This window comes from Gossypium hirsutum, chromosome D09 (genome assembly GCF_007990345.1).
Source record: "Gossypium hirsutum isolate 1008001.06 chromosome D09, Gossypium_hirsutum_v2.1, whole genome shotgun sequence".
Lineage (NCBI taxonomy): Eukaryota > Viridiplantae > Streptophyta > Magnoliopsida > Malvales > Malvaceae > Gossypium > Gossypium hirsutum.
The window spans coordinates 32,270,095-32,291,635 of NC_053445.1; the positions used below are offsets into that span (position 1 = coordinate 32,270,095).

General features: G+C 29.6%; 1 protein-coding gene across 1 annotated transcript; it reads left to right on the forward strand.

The window, feature by feature from the left end:
• The first annotated feature begins 17,671 nt into the window (after nt 1-17,671).
• LOC107892118 (glucan endo-1,3-beta-glucosidase, basic vacuolar isoform) lies at nt 17,672-19,615 on the forward strand. The gene is made up of 2 exons (XM_016817116.2): nt 17,672-17,823; nt 18,499-19,615. Exons 1-2 carry the CDS (start codon nt 17,751-17,753, stop codon nt 19,509-19,511), a joined length of 1,086 nt encoding a protein of 361 aa, XP_016672605.1. The 5' UTR covers nt 17,672-17,750; the 3' UTR covers nt 19,512-19,615.
• The last annotated feature ends 1,926 nt before the right edge of the window (nt 19,616-21,541 follow it).

Sequence of the window (21,541 nt, forward strand, 5' to 3'; positions counted from 1 at the left end):
TTTTGTTTTATGTTACAGTATTTAATCTCACCATCACTATTATTTTTACACTAACCACAGGTAAACGCACCGTCCAACCAAATTGAATTTCACAAATTTACTTTCATATAATTGATATAATCAAACCTTTTAAAAGATAAAAAGCAATAATTTAATTGTGAGATATTTAAATGATCAAAATATTACATCTCACAAACTTTTTGATGCAAGTCTTCACTACTCTTTTGATCACATTATAACCTATATGGAATTAATGAAAGGCAATTGTGACAGCAAGACATTGGTTATGATAACTATAAGGCATTAATGAAGCCTCAAGTGTGGTACAAAATCAACCCATTATATCAAGATATTTAGAGATGAAGAATAAATAAGCGATAACTTTAGACAAAAAAGGCAAGCCAAAAGTATTATCCCTTTAGAGGGGCCTCTCTCCTCCCCTCTAATATTATATCTCTTACTTTCTTGTTAGAAAACTCTTGGCCTTACTTAAGTATCATGGAACATCCCAAAAACGAGTGATGACACTCATAACTTATCATCATCATGTAAGAACATTACAACATCTGAATTTTTTTTCCAAGCTTAGCCCATCACCTGATATATAGCTAATAATATTATTCATGTTTTCATCCAAAGAATTTTTAATCCTCAAAAGTAAACAAAAAAAATGTCAAAAACATTATATATATATATAACTATTTATATACACCTATTAAAAAAACTATTTATACACGTGGATCATCATTCTTTTTTAATTTTATAGGAAAATGGTGATATTTCAGTTTTGGTACCTATGTTAATATACCTATATAAAACACTTTTTTTTTTCTTTTTTTTAATTAAAATGATAAAATTTTAATTTTGGTCCCTATGCTATACTCAAATTTAAGATTATATAACAACAGTTAAATTTCAATTTTGGTCTTGGTGTTACACCCAAATTTAAGATTTAATTTTTATACTTTAACTTTTTCACAAAATTCAGTACTTCAAACTTTTACAATTTCATTGTTTAGTCCAAATGGTTTATTTTTATTAAAATGCTTATGTAACTTTTAAGAGTTGTAAATATTGTTAAAATCATTTGTCAAATTCAAATCCATTGCAAAATATTACACCAACAAATTTAACAAAAGAATTTAACGGTGTTAACACTTGGGTTTAAATTTTTAAATATGAAAAATAGAGAGACTAATATAAGTATGAAAACTAAATTTCAAACACAGACAAAATATAGAGACTTGAAATATATTTTAATCTTCAAATATTTACTCTATAATTTAGCCCAAAAAATAACTAACACACCAAGTGTGGTAGTAACCATACTAGTATATTTTTACACAAATGAGGCATTAATGTATATATCTATACATAAAAAGAAGGCTTACGTTGACATGTGTCCTTTATTATAAGTGTCGAAACCATTTTAAAAAAAAACAAAAATTAGTTGTCGATGAAAATTTGGAGTCGCCACCAATATTTTATTAAGGTGTGATTGGGTCACTTAAAAACGACTTTGGTCTACGAATTTTAGAAAAACGGGTCCGGGAGTCGGTTACGTATGAGGAAGGATTAGCACCCTCATAACACCCAAAAATTGGTACCTAGTTAATTAATTAATGTCTTAATGTCAAAATTTTGAAAAATATAATCCTTAGCAAAAACTTAAAAACGTTACGTATTAAGACCCTTATCGTTTCAGAGAAAGAAAATGTTACACCCAATGCGTTAGGGCACGACATTCTAATTTCCTCAAAAATGAATTAGGTCAGAATACTCGTGTAATAAAAATTTAAAAGAATATCCATTTATTCAAGATTTAAGAAATCGCGGCCCAATACGTTAGGGCACAATTCTTCCAAAATCCTAAACTTGGAATATTTCCTTTATTATTTTTTAGAAAAAATCTTCATTTCGAGAAATCAAAGCGTCACATCCAATACGTTAGGACACAACGTGTTGAATTCCCAATAATGAGTTCTTATTTTTTGATTAAAGAGAAATGCTCGATTGTTATATTTAACGAATCGGAACCCAATACGTTAGGGCTCAATTTCCTTGAAAATCCTAAATACAAGCATTATCTCAATTTTGAAAAGTTTGAAATCGAGTAAAAAAAATGATGTGATGCTACATTAAATATACAATGCAATAATAAATATTACAATGGCATAGAAATAATATGAATAAATGAATAAAAAAATCGATAGCATGCAAAGTATCAAATAAATAAAAATATGAAAACATAAATCAACAAAAAATAAAAAAATAAATAAAGAAAAGAGAGCGCGTAACATATGCATTGGAATTATGAGAGATAAAATACATGATTTACATATAAAATTTGAATTATAAAATTTATATAATGCATTTATGAAAATAAAGAAAATATATAAATATACATATGTAAAATTTTTAAATATATGTGTTAAAGAGATAAATATGCATTTAAGCATTTTCGAAAATATAAAGAAATGCGCGTATGTATATGAAAATATAATAGAATATTCGTGAAAAAATAAATATATATACATGTAAAATATATTAAAAATAATATCTACATTAAAAAAATATATGTATTTATAAATATGAAAAACATTAGTTAAAAAATAAATATGTACATGTATAAAAAATAAATATACATGTATATATATAGATTTAAAAAATAATAATACTTACTTTATTAAAGTTAATTAATTTTAAGAAAAATATTAAAAGAGATTAAATTGAACTACAAATATAAAAATCTGGGGTAGATTTGCAAATAAATAAAACCCAAAAGATTAAATTGAACACGCGAATTACATAGAGGGGCTGGAAGGGAAATTTTCCCTTCTCCACTAAAATGGCGTCGTTCAAGTAGGGCCAAATTGAAATTGAAAATAAATTAAAGGGTGAATTAAAAAAATAAAAAAACTTAATTGTAAAATATTATAAAGGCGGAGGGGCTAAAAGCGCAATTTACCCCTCCGCTCAAAAACACGCGGATCCTAGGCTGGGTCGGGTCGGTCCCCCAAAACGACTCCGTTTTGGTATCTGGGGAGGCCTGGTGAAACGGTTATTTAAGTAAAAAAAAAACCTAAAAATTTCATTTTTCCCATTCCCTTTTTAAAAAAAAAACAGAAATCCTAAAAAAAACTCTCCCTTCCCTTAGTCGTCCGGCCTCCAGTCCGGTCATCGGCCACCGCGCCGGCTGCCGATTTTGGGCCCCGACACCGCCGTCTGCGGTGGCCGGAGAAGGGAAAAAACACCTATATGCTCTTTTAAACCCCTCTAAGTCCGAATCCGGGCTTAAAATCTTCAAAAAAGTAAGCAAAATGCCCCAAATACCCAAGAAACTCTTCGGCTTCCGATCGTCTATCCTCGAAGACGAGCCTCAGCTGCCTCAACGGTGTTTCAGAAACGAAGAAAGATAAGTTTTTTTTACCTTTTATTTTGTTTTATTCTATTTCTTTTAAAAAAATTAAAAAAAAAGAAAATAACAAAACCAAAAGAAATCAACATTTTTCTTGATTGATCTTTGCTCTTTGGTATTATGCTCTTTTTGCTGTAAAAGTATCTGTTTTTTTATTAATTTCCCTAAAAAATCCCCTATTACAATGTATTCGTGGCTTTTTTTATAGCCGAATGAAACAATTAAAAGAAGAAATAAAATCTGTTTCTTTGTTTGATTTTCGAATCTTTGATTGTGTTTCCTTTTTTGTTTTTCCTTGATGTGCAAGTGAAGATCCACGGAGATTTGGAGGGCTGCGGCGCGAGACGTTGCTGTTGCTAGGGTTTCAGAAACTGTTCTCGCCATTTGGGCTAAACTGTAATTGGGCTTTAGGTTTGGGTCATTTATTTTAGGCCTATTTCGTTGAAATTGGGTTTGGGCCACTATTTGTTTTATTAATAGGGCCATATCTGTAATGCGGGTCTTTTAGGCCCGGGCAAAATCTGGCATGTACAATAAGATTATGGTCAAATTTCACTTTTAATCCCTCTATTACGTCTAAATTTAAGATTTAACATTTATACTTTAATTTTTAACATAATTTGATCATTATACTTTATAATGTTATTAGTTAATCCGACCCATGAACAAATGTATATCTTGAATCTATATAATATAGTTGCGAGGATATGAAATTTATAGATAAATATAAAATTTCGTCATATGAAGTTTTTGGTAACAAGAAATCATTTGAAAATGCTTCATTGTTTAAAAGAATTACGTCCCTAAAAAAGTTGTAATTAGTGGTGACGAAAAACATGATACAAATAGGGTTTCACATGTGCCAACCCAAGAGCAAGAGCACCATAAGTCATCTTAGGAAAAAAACTAGAGTTGGGTTTTCTTTTTAAACTTCAAACTTCAATTGGACTTTCTTAAAAAGAGTTAGGTTTGTTTTGCGGCCCATTCTGTGTAGAAACATAACTCTAGTTTTCTTTTAGGTTAATTTGATTTCTATATTGATTGATTTGTGCGGATTTACTTTTTAAGTGGTACAATTTCATAGCTTTTTCCCTTAATTTTATTATGATCACAAATTTAATCTCTTTAGCATGAAACTCAATCATCTTTTTCTTCAAAATAAAAATAAAAATAAAATTACCAATAGTTCTTCAACAAATAATTGGAAATGATTTCCAAATAAATAAAAGTTTTAAAATTTTAATTATTATTGGTGGGTTTTGGTATTTGGAGTGTTTGCCTTCATTCATTGTTTGTGGTGCCATGGAAGCATTTTTTTTTTGTCTTTAGGAATTCATCAAACTCACTGCGACTTTTGAGTGTGGCAGATTCTGGGTTTATTTTCATCGTCTTTTTCTCTTCAATTTTTAATAGAGAAAATTATTATTTTTTGGTCAAGAAGCAAATTTGATGAGTTTTCTTATATTTGAAAAATGATGTTTTAAACAATTAGAAAATAGTAAGGTTAAGAAAGAACAAAAGAAAAAAAAGATGGATTATTGTTTTCTGGTGAAATCTAAATAGGATTGAAAAAAAAGAAAGAAATGAAGGTTGAAGAAGAAATCAAATAAGAAATGTAACTTATCTGGTAAAAAAAATAAAAATAAAAAAGGTAGGGGCTAATTATCAAAAGTGATCAATATTAAGGGTTAAATTTATGGTTAGTAGGACTATTCATAGAATTTAACCTTTCTTTTATTAGGTGTGTGTTAACGAAACTATTCGTGTTTAGATAATTTTTGAAATACATATGAAAAAAATATGATTATCTAAATGAAATTAAATTTTATTTTTATTTGGTTTATAATTAATTTCAAATTTTATGATATAAAAATAAATATTTTATATTTAAAATAGTAAAAATAACTTTAAAGATATTTTCAAACATACTATTTAACATATTTATTTATTTACTTTAAGAATTTTTTTTTGAAAATTTTCTAAATAATATCGAGAAGTCATAAAATAATGCTTCTTCTATCAAAATAAAATTTAAAAACCTAAATTCAAAATTAATACGAAAAACCAAAAATCGAAAACCAAACCAAACCAAATTATTATAGATAGTTTGAAAATTCTAAAAAACTTAACAAAATCCAACCGATCTCACCCATATACAATATATTGTAACTTGAATTTCAAGTTTGTAAATTATCAAAAACATGTCACTGTTTCTTTTTCTTTTTTTTTTTTTAGGTATTCACTATGTGTATTTTATGGTCCATTTGCAAGGTTCATGATAGCTGTAAGAGCCTCGATTTGCTCTTGATAAGTGCTAAACGTAACATATTTTAACCTCATTCTTAATAAATTTTTGGGTGATTATTCAATGTTAATTATGAATTTTATGCTCATAATATTTTAAATTTATGTTTTTATGCCTAGTAGAGCAATTGGGAACAAAATGAGCAAAAAATGAGTGAAAATAAAAAAATCAGAGCAAGCTACAGGAGCAACACGGGTTGACCCGCCCATTCCAAACGACCATGTGGTAGACCATGTCAATTGTGCGAATTTGCACTTTGAACAGCGGAAAAACACGATTTTTAGGTTTTTCGGGCATTCTAAGACATATATATGACAAAAATAAGAAAATAAGAGTGAGCCGTCATAAAATATTCAAGAAAACAACTCGAAAAACACCATTGAAGCTGTTCAGAAGCAGATTTCCGTCAAGATTGAATATTCGCATTTGATTTCTTAGGAGATTATCATGAGTTTCTTTATTTCTTTCGGTTATACTGTGTCTTGTATGTTTTTATTTTCAAGCATGAACTAATTTTCTGAATACCTAGGGCAGGTGAACCCTATGATGAATTTTGTCTCTTGATTTTTATTTTACGCAATAAATACTTAGATCTTGTTCTCAATTAGGTGTGCTTAATTCTTGATTTGATATTCCTAAATTATTGATCCATGTTTGATGTGCTTAAATCAGAGGAGGAATAGACCTTGTTTAAGAGTAGATCTTGCATAATTGAGTGGAGTTGCATGCAATCCTAGAAATAAGATGACATAAATCTACTAGATTAGAGTTAAATCTAATAAGAGGATCCATAACACGAGTTAATGCGATAATAGGGGTTTTAGTTAGAAAGAAATTTCAATTAATCAACCTAGAGTCAGTTGTTCTTACTCTCGAAAAAGATATTAGCATAATTTAGAGATTTCTACGAATCAAGATACTAAGTAAAGAAATTGCGTAATTTAGATTGATAGTGACAGATGAAATCTAGGTGAATTCTTTCTTGGGTATTGTGTTAATTCTTGGTTCTTAATCGTTTATTTTCTTGTTTTGTTCTTTGTTGTGTTCATTAGTGAATTAATTTAGTTTTTAATCAATCACTTAATTTATTCGGTTAAATAATAGAAAGACAGTAATTACTAGTACTTTTAGTCTACGTGGAATGATATATTTGCTTGCCGTAGCAATACTATTAATTGATAGGTGCACTTGCCTTAAACAAATTTTCAGTTAGTTTACGACTCATGAACTCTATGTTCAAACTAATGTTTAGACAAATGTTCAAACATGTGTTTGAACAGAAAGAAACCAGTAAACAAATAAAAGATGAAAAGAAATAACCACAAATCCAAAAAGTGAGTTAAAGGGATAAGTATAGAGATAATTAACCCATAATATTTTTTAACATAGTTCGAATTCCCCAATCCTACTCTGCGAAGTCTTGCTTAAAAAATATTTTGTTCAATAATTTATCCACTACAACTCTTGGTTTAAGTCCAATCTACCTTTTCCCTAGGATAGTTAAAACTCAAAAGTCGAACCCAAATTGTTAGAAATCACTTTCCCTAAATAACTCACATTACATACATCTCTCCATAAAAATCCCTAAACAATGAGCATATAACACACTCCCCAAACGACTCAATGAAGAAGTTGACTAGCGACCTATTTATAGGCAAATACAAGCATCCCTTTAGCAAAGTTTTGATAGACATAAAACTCTTAGTAAAAGTTTGAATATATCCCTTGAAATATCTTCAATAATTATCCCAAAATAAATCCTTTTAAACTAAGTAAAATCAACAGATAAATATCCAAATAAATAGGTTAAAGGATAAGGATAATGATAACCCTTAATATTAGATTATCAATCTCTCCTCCTACTCTTCCAAATTTTGATCAACACCATTTAAGACGTAATAAAACATAACTTAAAATGCATTTGTTGACAGTGTAACACCCCATGAAAATCAAAGTAAAAAAGGCCAACTTTATACTAGACTTAGCTGTCTTGAAAGTTTGTTTGGGCAGTGGTTTAAATAGGTGTTAAAACAAGGCTATTTAAACAAGTTTAAAATGTCTAGATCATTGCTTTGAATCAAACTGTTCAACCAAAGTGGTGCTTGAGATGGTTGGCATTTCTTCAAGCACTAAATGCAAAACTGAAAACACACAAGACACAAAAAGTTGTTTATACAATTTATTTTCTTAAATTTTCGGAGCCTAGTTTAATGAGAAATATCCACTCTCTTTAACAATTACTGTCACACTCGGATTCTATTAAGTCCAAAATTTGGGAGTTAATCGAATAAAGTAGTAGTAAGTTGGAGGGCTCTACTCGAAATCTTGAAAAAAATTTGAGGTTGGTTAATAATTAGTTAAAATGTAATTTTAATTCAATTGGGCTAGAATCGACTTGTTCCTTAGTGGGGAACATAATGATTAGCATCTAATGGTTTTGAATTTGGGGTCCTTGATAGTCATGCGTGAGAGATATATATGTGAGAAATTTTGCTTAGCAGAGGAGTTCTTCTCATTTCTGTTTCATCTTCTTCATCTTTTTTTTTAGTTTGCTCCGAATAAGAGAGAGTTTAAGGGAAAGCTCTATATGGAGAGCTGAAATCAAAGTTTGATGTCTAACAATATAGAACCATGGAAACTAGTAAGATTCTTAACCTTCCCGCCTTCAAAGATTTGAGGAAGAGAAGAAAGTTAAGAATTTCTAAGAAAACTCTGAAAGGTTTCTATATGTTATTGAATATTGGTTTCTAAAGTATGGATGTTTGAGTTTAATTTGTATTATGGTTGTCATGTTTAGCTGCCAGGATGAAGAAAGCTATGGCGTTTGGAAAACCTAAGTTGGCAAAGAGAAATGATAGTAGGTGAGTTTATGTGCTCCACTTTGAGTGCTGTGTGTTGTTGTGCTACTAAAATGCTCTGTTTAAGTATTTGTTCTGAGTTTAGTTTGAAATCTGTGGTTACATATGTTTGTGATGATTAGGTGAACTATGCATGCATAAGGCTAATGACATATATGAATGATTGCAGTATGCTATTTGAATGTACGATGTGTTGGTGTATTGACGTATTAAAATCTGACATATTATATGTTATAGTAATAAGTGAATTGTTGGGCATGAAAAGTATGTTTTAAAAATGAGGAGTACGAAGGGAGTTACTTTGACGGGTTAGTAGAAGATAAGAAAGCAAACGTAACGAAGGAATGAGTGGACTGCAAGGAGATTTAAGGGAGTATGGAGGTATAGCAGAACGGTTATTGATTGGTCCTTAGAGGTGATACCGTGTAAACAGTTATCGGCAGGTCTTTCGGGGTGACACCATGATGACAATTTATAAGTTTCATGGAGCGGTATTGTGACAACAGTCTACAGGCTACTTAGGGCGACATCGTGACGGATGGAAAAAGTCTGGTTTAAAAATAGTTTTCTTACATAGCAGAAAATTAAAATTTTGAAAACTGGCTCGGTTTGTAATATTTATAGCAATAAACCTTAACCAAATTCAATCAAGTGTTTTAAGCTAGCAGTCATTCATTGTCCCTGGCTTTCAACCAAACGTTCTTCTCCGTTATTCTTGTACCACAAACTATTTTGAGTGTGAGCTCGAACCAATTGAACCAAAACACAGAACTAGAAAAAGTTTTCTTTCTTTTGTTTAGGGTGAAAACATAAATTTTCTCTTCTTTAATAGAAACCGGTAGAATTGTTATTCTGGAAAAATATATTTAATAGTTGAGAATAAATTCTCTCTATTTTTAGACAGAGTAACAATCTCTCTAAATTCTATTTTATGCCCTACCGGTGCCATCTATTTATAAGAAGAGAATATAGAACCCTCATTGAGTTGCAATGATTTATTTCAAATAGAAAAACAACTTTCTACTTAGAGTAGGAGTGGGGTGGACGACACACCCTAACATTCCTATTAGGGTTGCCGCCCCTTCATGTTATATGAGGGGTTTTGGGCCTCTCTTATACCGGGTCCAATTATTAGTACTTCTTAAGCCTTTTGATCTGGTACTCTATAATGTGATTCAACCCAATTCAATTTTTCTATTTTCCAAAATAAACTTTAATATTCTATATTAAACAATTTTTTATCCCTATTTTACCCCAATGAAATTTTGACGATTTTATCCTCGATAAAATTTTAACGATTTTACCATTGGTAAAATTTTGAGAAAATATGTTTAATATTTCACAACTCAACATGTTCACTGCGACTGGATGGTTTATTTTCAATTTCTGGCTTCAAAACAGCTCAAAAACATAAACTCATTTTTCTGATAATTTTTAAGTAATTTATATAGAATTGCAAATGAATTATTTTCATTTCCATTTTGGAAACTCACATTCATTTCCAAATGATTCCATTTTTTCATTTTAGAAAAATCTATAATCATTTTTGAATGTTTCTCATTTCTTATTCATTTTGTTCATTTCTATTCAAACACACAATTCATTTATGGTTTCAACAAGCTAGTGAATGGACCGATTGGACATATGTAATTAGGACTCAAATGATTTATAATTAAGTTCTGACTTTTCACCTATTAAATATAAACTCATTTAGTCACGAAGTCATGCCACTATAGTATCGTGATTGACCTCTCCTTAACAACATACCATTACGAAAGTAACTACTCAGTGCTTGTCCAATGACATTGTCATAAGTGTGTTACACTTATAGGATATCCTTAATCTTTTTGGGATAATATTTGTTCTTCCATTATGATCTTATTTTATCTCATGATAACATTACATCTTCCTTCATGAAAATTCTATTACTATCGAATAGTAATTAAGTCATTTATCATATTGACGAAAAATCCATGATCATGTTTACTTTTCATCAACCATGTAATGCCAATGAGAGGATATCATTTACCCATGTCTTTGGCCATGAATTCCACTGTTGTGAATGACGTTACGTACTACAGAAGTCATACACCCAATGCATCTTCTTATCTATTCGAACTCAGGCTTTTACTTACATCAAAGTGTACAAGTCACGCATACATAATTTGCCATCCACTTAGGATTTAAGTATGCCACACTATGAATGTCACAAGCGAATAAATCCATAAACGAATTCAAGATCTATTCTACTTGGGTCCAGTCCGATGTACTATCAGTCTAGTCAATCACATCTATGTCTCTATCTTCTAAGAGTCATCCGCTTCAATGTCCAAGATAAGACATCTCCCCAATTGGACTTGATAGACAACATATTAGTCTTTCAATCGATTTGCTCATTTCTGATTATACTAAGGACATGTTTAGGTTCGTTTACTAATAAAAGTTATCTTTTTAGTATTATGATCTAACCACGTACTATCACTTAGTATTAGTTAAACAGTAGACAACCATTGAGCAATATTTGCTTTGCGTGCAAAAATCACATGAGGACAATTATACAAAGTATATTAATTGTTTTTTATTAACCAATCTGTTCGAAAAATTACAGGTTTACAAATAAATATACTACACTTAGGGCATCAGATCTAATAATTTTCTTCTGAAGGTCTTCAATAATAGCATTTCGAAAAGTGGTCACTACCTCGTTGGCTTGAAAAGTAACATTTTTATCACCTTTACCTTTGCTTTGTCTTGATTAATCCAGATTCATCTCAAAGGTTTGTAAGGAACCAATGAGTTCATCTATTTCTAGTTGCTCAAGATTCTCGGCTTCCTTGATAGTATTAACCTTGATGGAGAACCTTTTAGGAAGCGACCTTAACACTTTTCTCATAAGTTTGGTGTTAGGATACTCCTCCCCTAAGGCAAAAGCTTGGTTTGATAAATCATACAATTTGATATAAAACTTTCCAATTGTTTTTTTATTTCTGCATCCTTAAGCTTTAAATTTCGAAGTCATCATTTGCATATTTTACCGTTTAACTGTGGAAGTTCCTTCACAAATTGTTTCCATGATATCTCTAGTATTCTTTGCAACAGTGCACTTGACAATTCTTTTGAATTCTTGCATGTCAACATTAGAAAAAAATTCATATAATGCTTTTGAATTAGCATTAGCTTGTTTTTCTTCTTCAGTAGTCTACTGAGCCTTTGGTTTGACTACTCTGCTATTATCAATATCCATTTCGGGAGATTCCCATCTAGTCAAAATTGCATATCAAGCTTTCTCATCAATTGACTTTATATAGGCCTTCATGCGTGCTTTCTAGTTGGCCTAATTGGCAACTTCGAGCATAGGGGGTTTGGATGTGGATGGACCTTCTATATCTTGATTCTAGTAACACATTGCATCTCCACTAACTACTTTAAGTGATAGGCTCTGATACCAATTGAAATGTCTGGATTGTTGCTTTGAATCAAACTATTCAACCAAAGTGGTGCTTGAGATGGTGGGCACTCCTTCAAACATTAAATGCAAAACTGGAAAGATGCAAGTTACAAATAGTTATTTATGCAGTTCGATTTCCCTACGTCTATAGAGCCTAGCTCAGTGAGAAATATCCACTCTCTTTAACAATTACTCAAAACGAGTTTACTCAATCACACTCCTTCATAATTTTCCTTACCCTCGTACTTCAAAGACTCAATACTCTCATCGCTAAATTCACCCATTGTGAACTCAACATGTAAAATCTTGCCATAGGAATAATACTCAATAAATTGTCAACTTTTTACATAAGGAAATTGTTTTCCAAAGATTTGGTGAGCAGGTAAGTGGGCACTCCTTCCCAATAATATTATCCCTAGAAATCTAACCCATATCTCTTTTTAAAAATATAATATGCTTTACCATTATTAAAATGACTTCATACCATTTCTTTAAAATATGTTTCCAAAGATGGTTTGAGTATTAATGAAAGTAAGATGTTGTTTGGGGCTTGAAATTCCAATGATATTTTTAGACACGTGTGATACAGTAAAGCCGCCGGCTGGAATAGTTAAATAAATAAATTAATGCTATAAAGACAATAGCAGTCATGAAGGTCGTTACAAATACCATACACTTCTACAAGTTGCTTTGTCACATGGCACATGCAACAAACCCTACTACTGACGTGTTCTCCTTGATGTTGAATTTCGATGTTTCATAGGTTCCATTTGTTTCTCTATTTTTTGGGTTATCAATGGCGGCCAAGCCTATTTAATTGGTTTCTTTTATAAGCGGTAATGGTGGGTCTAACTGTTGGCGAGATTTCCATTTATAATTAAATGATAGTAATCAAATATGTAATTTATATAAATATTTAATTATAATTAAAAAGTTAATTAAATTTTAATTCAATTGACATGATTGTTGTTACAATAATCAAGAAGATGAATAGTTAAGCACACTTAAACATGTATTGTTCTCTTGTTTAAAGGTTTGAGAAATGAATAGTAATAATAATTGTATAAAAATAAAGGTTAAAATAATTCAAAGGTTCCTGTACTTTTTTGTAAATTTAAAATTTGGTTCTTATATTTTTATTTTTAAGAATTTAATCATTATACTTTTCAAATATCAAAATTTAAATCTAACTGTTAATATAATTAAAATTAGGGTAAACTATTGTAGAGGTCACCCAACTATGTGGTTTTTTCTTTTTTGGTCGCCCAACTATGAAAAGTTACAAAATGGTCACCCAACTATTCAATTTTGTCTTTTTTAGCCACCAACTGACTAACGTAAAAATGGAAGCACCCAAAAATCGAATATAGTTAAGTCACCAAAAAAGAAAAAATTGAATAGTTGAGTGACCAAAAAAGAAAATTACTAATAGTTGGGTGATTACTAATGTAGTTTGCCCTTAAAATTATTATGCTAACTCGAGGTTCATTACAATGTTGTTTTTTTAGTTATATTGTTGTCGAATGAGTTTTATATTTTATTTTAAAATGTCATACTAACAAATTTAACAATGTTAGTGATTGGATTTGAATTTTGAAATTCGAAAAGTAAAACAACTAAATTGATAAAAATAAAAGTACATAAATTAAATTTTAAATTTGTGAAGAGTGCATGAACCTATTTCATATACAAAAAACAAACTTTTACTATTTTATTTATCCACAAAATTATACTATTTTATGACTTTTTTTTGTAACATGATAAGTTTTTTGGCATAATAACTTTTTTGGCCCTCCAACTTAAAAAAAAGTCATTGTAGCCATTCATTTAATTTTTCATCTCTTTTAGCCTTTAAACTTGTAATTTTTTTTGTCAAATCACCCAAATAGATGGAAAATTTAATGTTTGTTAACTTTGTTGACATACACGTGGATTACCACGTAGATGACACGTCAACATTTAATTAATTTTTTAAAAATGAAAATAGTAAAAGATATTTTTAAAATATTTTTATAAATTTTAATTTTAAAAAATAGTTTTTATAATTTTTTTGAATTTTTAAATTTTGATGTGTCATTCACGTGGAAATCCATGTAGGGGCAAAGCCAGAAATTGTTTTAGGGGGGCTGGAATTAAATTTTATTTTTTAATAGCCTATATATTTATAATTTTTAAAGGATTAAATCAAATTTTTATTATTTTTAAGGGGGTCAAAATATAATTTTACATTTACTAATTTAAAATTTTAAAATTTTTAAAGAGTCTAAGTGGATAAATTTTCATTTTAGGGGGGCAGGGGCCCCTACTAGCCCCCTAGATACACCACTGACTCCATATGTATGCAACGTCAGCAAAGTTAAAAAACATTAATAATTTAATTCATTTTAAGATAATTTGACAAAATATGCAAGTTTAAGGATTAAAAAAAAGAAAAAAGAGTTAGTTAAAATGTTTACAAATTAATTTTCAGCCAAAAAATGAAAAAACGAAAATTTTCACACTTATTTTATTAAGGCAAGCAATGTAAAAATATGTAAAAGTAAATAAAATTTATGGGATATTCCTAAATCCTAAATAAAATTCTGTTGATCTTTTCGACATGTGCAACTAAGTTTCAGGACTTTTCTTTTATTTTCGTTGGTTTGACTAAAATCATTGTGGGCTCAAAATGGATAGATAAGATTATTAAAATATAAAATATAAAGTGTTAGAGTTTGTATAATTACAATTATAATAATTAGAATGTAGATTTAAACATATTAATTACGTGTTTTTTTAATATAAAAAATTAGAAAGATAAATATATTTAAAAAGTGGAAGATTGAAGCATAAAACAATGTAAAGAATTATTCAAATAAAATGATAAAGATGAAAGACTTTTTTTTTGTTAGTTTACCTAATTATGGCTACAATACACAAATATCTAAATATTTTCTTTGCTATGGTGTCATGAAACCTAGACTTATGAATGGAACATGTAGTGAGATACGCTTAATTCGAATTTAATTTATATGATATTATATAATTAATTCAAATAAAGTATTAAATCGAGTTAAAAGCGTGATGAGTATGATTTTTATTTTTCTTTTTTTGAAATTGAATCATAATTCGATTCTGCTCATAGGCATGCCTGCAATAAGTTATGCTCTTAAAAAATAAATTACATATATAATCAAGAATAAAAAACCCCAAATTCCTTTTTTTTTTGGGGTTAAATTCTAATGTTTTCATTGGTTGATTGAAATCAAATCATTCGATTTACTCATAAATGGTATGATTTTGATTAGTTGATTGGGTTAATAAAATGGTTGTAATTAATTATTAAAATTTAAAAGTGGGAATGGATCTAATAGGTGAGATTTCCATTTGAATCAAACGAAAACGCAGCCCCTTAACATTTTATTAATCGATTAGAGAAGCAAGCTGTCTCATGATTACCAATTATTTCCATCTAACTTATCATCATAATTCATGAATTGAATTACTTTAAAAGAAAACCAATCCAATTTCTTTTTCTACTTTAAAACTTAAAAATTCATTCCTTTTAATTATTTAATTAATTTAAAGATATTAGTTCAATCATTACCGTCGTTGATAATTTTTATCAAAACTTGTGAATTTATCATATTTATTTTATGTCAGATATATGATATTACGTCATATAAAGATAACCTAGTCAAAATTTTATAGTTTTCCAAATGTCGAAAATGTGTTCATAAATTTAAACAACATGAATATATATATATAGGATGGACTTGAAGACTCCAAAAAGAATGAAAATAATAATGAAGAGGAATGAATAAACAAAGAACAAGTGTCAATATAATGATAGGCCACATTCATTTAAATATTATATATATATTTTTGAAAGTATATTTAATATATTTTCATATATAATTTTATATCCTATGAATATATCAGAAAATGATAAACTTAAGATTTTTCTAAATTTATAATGGAATGTTCTCTTTCAATATAAAATTATATATGACCAAAATATTAAATATTTTTAAAATTATCAATACATTGAATAAAATTTATAAAAAATAACTAAACAAAAGAAAATTACGATTTAAGTATAAATTTTTTTAAATCAAAATTTTATCAGACTCAAATCATACCATACGCAAATTGGATTCATAAAATGTTCAAACTCAAATTTGAATTTAGCTTGAATTAATCCGATAGTCTCATTAAAAGAATTATATTTATATTTATATTAAATTTTAAATAAAAATTATTTTTATTATTTAATTTAAAATTTAGATAAGACTAATCTGACTCAAGATAAAAATATCATATCCAAAACTTAATCTATGAAGTTGAAAGGTTTAGGGTTCTTTTTTTTTTTTGTGATTGAAAGATAAGTCACATAGCACACTCATGAACCTAGTTGGTACAATTGCCTTGAAAGTAAATCCCATATAGGAATGGTTAATATACTAAACAAGTCCTTTTAACTTTGTCACAAGCCCTTATACTGTTATTATCCCGAATAAACTCTTGAACTTTAATTGATATCCAAAAACCCTAATATATCCTTACTTTTTAACCTTTAATTTAAACCTAAATAAAATGGTAAATGCTAAATCAAGGTTTCATTTAAAACAAGGGCTAATCTAAATACAAATCAAAGTGAGTTTTCCTTTTCAATAGCTAATTAACTAGTGAAGCAAAACAAAACGCAACCCTTAATAATTAATGATTTCTTTTTTGAAACTCTTCTGGACTTCGTTATCTCACATGCTACTTGTCCAATTTTATTACAAATTATTTGAGGGAAAAAAAAACAAAAATGTTTACAACTTTCTCATATATATTTATTTCATATTTTTGCTCAAAGGGATTAAAACGTATACCATAACCATTTAGAAAAAAAATGATGGCTGCTTCTCATTTTTTAAAGTTTCAAATGGTCGAAAACATGAATATAATATATCTTATATATACATATATGTATGGGGTGGTAGATATATTTCTTAGGCATGGGATGGATAGACATGAAGACTTTGTTGCATGACCCATGGATAAACAAACAACTAGTGTCAACATAATGATAAACCACCTCATTAAGTATTACTAGAAATACTATTACACGTGTATATATGTAAAAATAAAAGATTTAGAACAAAGATGTATGTTTAAAAATAATATACAATAAACAATGAAACGCATGTTTGAAACTAATTAATTATAATAGCACATGAAATATATAATTGATAGAAATAATAAAGTGTGAATAATAAAACTAAAATATATAAAAATATCAAAATAATGCTTTAGTTGAGTGGTAAATCAAAAGTTTTACTGACCTAATTAATTTAAGTTCAAATCCCACCATATATATATTTATTGATTTACATGCATTAAAAATCAAATCACTTGAATTTATTTTTTAAAATTTATAGTGAAATCTTTTGGTTTACTGATATTACCATAATATTAAATATATATTTAAATAATCAGTGCGTTAAATAAAAATGATAAGGAGGAAAAAAAAACTAAACAAATGAAAAGGACATCATTGGAAGATTAAGCATGAAATAAATTCGTGAAGGAAAACCGCCATGAAATGATTTCTTTATTTCATATATTTAACACTAGGCAACAATAATAATATCTAAGCAAAGCAAAGCAATGAAATGCATGTATGTGTGTATCTATATAAAGAGCTAGCTCAGTTGTAATTGAGAAACCAGAAACAGTCCAATTATCCAAACGATGGCTATCTTTTCTACATCAATGGCTGCTATGCTCCTTCTAGGGCTCTTCGCTGCAAACTTGGATCCTACTGGTTCTTTTCTTTTCTTTCTTTCTTTATATATATATATATGTGTGTATAATTCAAAGAGTCTGGTCTGGTGTTAGCTTCCATTAATTTGGATTAGTGGCAGTAATGGTTTAATGCCATATGTTTTATGTGTAGGAGCTCTATTGCATAGTAATTTTCATGCTTTATTCTATTATGTTAATACTTATATTTGCATAATTAGGATTTGGTTTCAAAGGTTTGAATTTTAGTTGGAACAAGTTGAAGAAAATGCTAAAAAGAAAGTGTATATATATATATGGGACTAATATGTGGTTCATTTCTCTACTTTACAAAACTTTAGAAGTTAATTCCTTTAATTAGTTATAATTGAATTCTACTTTATGATCAAAACTTGAGAAATTAGTTCAATTTGATAACATGATTAAATCTTGTCGTTAAATCCTTGATATTGATATAAGCCATTCAACCTATTTTTACATAGTTAAGGATTAAGCAAAAATCAATAATTCAATAATTTATATACAATAAATTAACAAAAATCAATATTTCAATATTACGTGTTTACCAATCATTAAATTAATTTTTTTGAAATTACACAATACAATCTAATGCTATATTTCATCCCTTCATTTTACGAAAATTGAGACATTATTTTGTTGGTATTCAACTAATAAGAAAAGTTATAAATTGATGCAGCTGCACAGATTGGTGTTTGCTATGGGATGCTTGGCAACAATCTCCCAAATTCATGGGAAGTCATTCAACTTTACAAATCAAACAACATCCGGCGATTAAGGCTGTACGATCCAAATCAACAAGCATTACAAGCTCTTAGAGGCTCCAACATTGAAGTAATATTAGGTGTTCCAAATGATCAACTTCAAAACCTCGCTGACCCTTCCAAAGCACAATCATGGGTTCAATCAAATGTTGTAGCTTATTGGCCGAGCGTTTGGTTCCGATACATTGCTGTCGGGAACGAAGTCCCTCCTTCATCTTGGTTAGCTCAATTCGTTTTGCCCGCCTTAGTGAATGTATTCAACGCGGTTCGATCAATCGGTTTGGAGAGTCAAATCAAGGTCTCAATCGCCATTGATATGACCTTGATCGGTGTCTCGTATCCTCCATCGGCTGGTGCGTTTCGTGGGGACGTTAGGTCATATTTGGACCCTATCATAGGCCACTTAGCATGGGCTAGAACACCCTTGCTTGCCAACATTTACACTTACTTCAGCTATTCAGGCAATCCAAGGGATATCTCACTTCCATATGCTCTTTTCACTTCCCCTTCACCTATTATATGGGATCAAGGACGTGGATACCAAAACCTATTCGATGCAATGTTGGATTCATTATACTCAGCTCTCGAGAAAGCCAGGCAAGAAGGGCTCGAAGTTGTGGTATCAGAAAGTGGATGGCCTTCAGCTGGTGGGTTCGGGACATCGGTCGATAACGCGGCCACTTATCTATCGAACTTAATAAGACATGTCCAAGGAGGTACCCCAAAGAGGCCAGGAAAAGCCATAGAGACATATTTGTTTGCTTTATTTGATGAAAACTCGAAACCAGGTCCTGAGTTAGAGAGACACTTTGGGTTGTTTTCACCAAACAAGCAACCAAAATATCAGCTCCATTTTGGTGGAGGAAGGCATTGGGATATTGCTTCTGAGGAATATAATAGAACCTTTCCTCTTAAGTCTGATATGTAAAATTTATAAAGCCTGGGAAATTTGGTCTTTTTATTGGGTTTTTGTTTTTATTATCCTATGTGTTTTCGTCTTAAATAAGAGAAAATCTCATGGTGTTAATTTGATATAATTTTTATTATTAAAAGAGCATTAAAATATTTCCAACTTTACATCTATAACCATATATATGTTGAAATTAGATTTCTAAATGCTAACACGTTTGTAGCTGTTTTTTTTTGTTTGGGTGGATAGGGAAGTAGGAAAAAAATTTCTAATTATTCATCAGTCCCTATACTTTTTAACTTTTGGAATTTCATCCCCTACTTGTTTAATTTAAAAATTAAAATTTAATTGATAACATTATTAATTAACTTTTGTAAATTTGAATGTGAGTTATCAATTGAATTTTAATTTTTAAATCAAATGTTTGAATATTAAAATGCCACATATTCTAAATTAATCCAATAAAAGTGTTACTAATTCATATTTCGTCACAAATTCCTTATCTAATATTGTTTTCCTCGCATTATTATAAATCTAAAAGTCAAACATGCATATTCAATGGGTGTCAGATCCCTCCATAATAGACTAGCATATAATTCCTCATTCTTCAAACATACATGAATATATGCCCCATGACTTTCTAGTACTTGGTATCTTAATTTGCCTTAAATCAATTTTAGATTCCATTAAATAACAAATATCTAGATTTGTGCAAAACATTGTGCACATAAGGTTTCACAATCCTAATCATACACCTTTTTTTTCTCATTTTCTTATGACAATATTCTAAAGAAAGTTTAAACTTGCTATGGATAAACTTACTTGAAGTTTATGCAAAGGCTTAAAAAGCCAAACTAGGGTTAGACCTATAGTTTTCAGTTGAAGTGATTGGTTATTTCAATGAGATCTCGTGTAAATCCAATAACAGAGAAAGTTCGGATAATAATTTTCGTTCATAATATTCCAGAGACTATGCATTAGAAAGGTCTTTGGGCATTGTTTCGGTATCGTGGAGATGTTATTGACGCATTCATTCCAGTGAAAAGAAGCAAGAGTGGAAAAAGATTTGGCTTTGTGAGATATAGTAGTATGATGGATGCTAGAAGGGCCATAAGTTAGTTAAATGACTACGTGATTTTAGGGAATATATTATTGGTGGACATCATCAAGTTTAAGGGGAGAAGATAGATATGGAAAATAGTTTCAGTGGAAGGAAATTCAAAACAAAAGAAGAATGAAAGAAATGAAAGGAAGGAGTATGAAAAGTTGCAAAAAAAAAAGTAGAATGAAAGTAGGGGAAAACTCTTTGAGAAATAGCAACGACTTGAAAAAGACTGAAAAGGAGGACTGTATGGCGAATAATATCAGTATAAGGGTTTAGGGACATGTTGAAGAGGAGCAACTTTGAAAGCTTCCAAGATGCTTGGTGGGTACAACAACAATGTGTTGTGATACAAAGAGCTTATTTGAAAGAATGGTTAGGAATAGATTAGGGGAAATTAAAATTAGAAGAATCCAATGAAAGCACTTTTTGATTGAACTACCAGACGTAGAATTGTTCGATGTATTGAAACAGAACGACTGGGCGTACTTAAGAGAGATTTTTTTTATCAAAATTGAACCTTGGTCGAAGAAAACAATGGCGGAGGAAAGAGTGTTGTGGATTAAAGTGTATGCATCCCCCTACACTATTGGAACAATACTTCCTTCAAAAGGATAGCTGCTGTATAGAGAGAGTTAATCTCTCTTGGTAAGAATTCTACATCGGTTAAAAGTTACGATAAAATGTCAATGTTGGTATCAATCAATTAGCCGAAAAGAATAGATGAGCTAATCTATATAGAGGTGGGGAAGATAAATTTTCCTATAAAAGTTTTTGAAATGGGTTTATCGAAATCTTTAGGTGATAACAGTAGGGACCATGGTATGAAGGGAAGTGAAGAAGATGAATCAGTATAAGATAGGGAAGACGCATTCATATCAGAATCTAAATTGGCGATGAGACTTGGATCGAAAAAGGTTTTAAAGGAGAGACAAGGTTGGGAAAA

Bases quoted from the DNA above. Each gene is read 5' to 3' on its own strand.
- LOC107892118 (XM_016817116.2), top strand. From the start codon at position 17,751: ATGGCTATCTTTTCTACATCAATGGCTGCTATGCTCCTTCTAGGGCTC. The intron at 17,824-18,498 runs GTTCTTTTCTTT...AAATTGATGCAG, and splicing joins TGCAAACTTGGATCCTACTG to CTGCACAGATTGGTGTTTGC.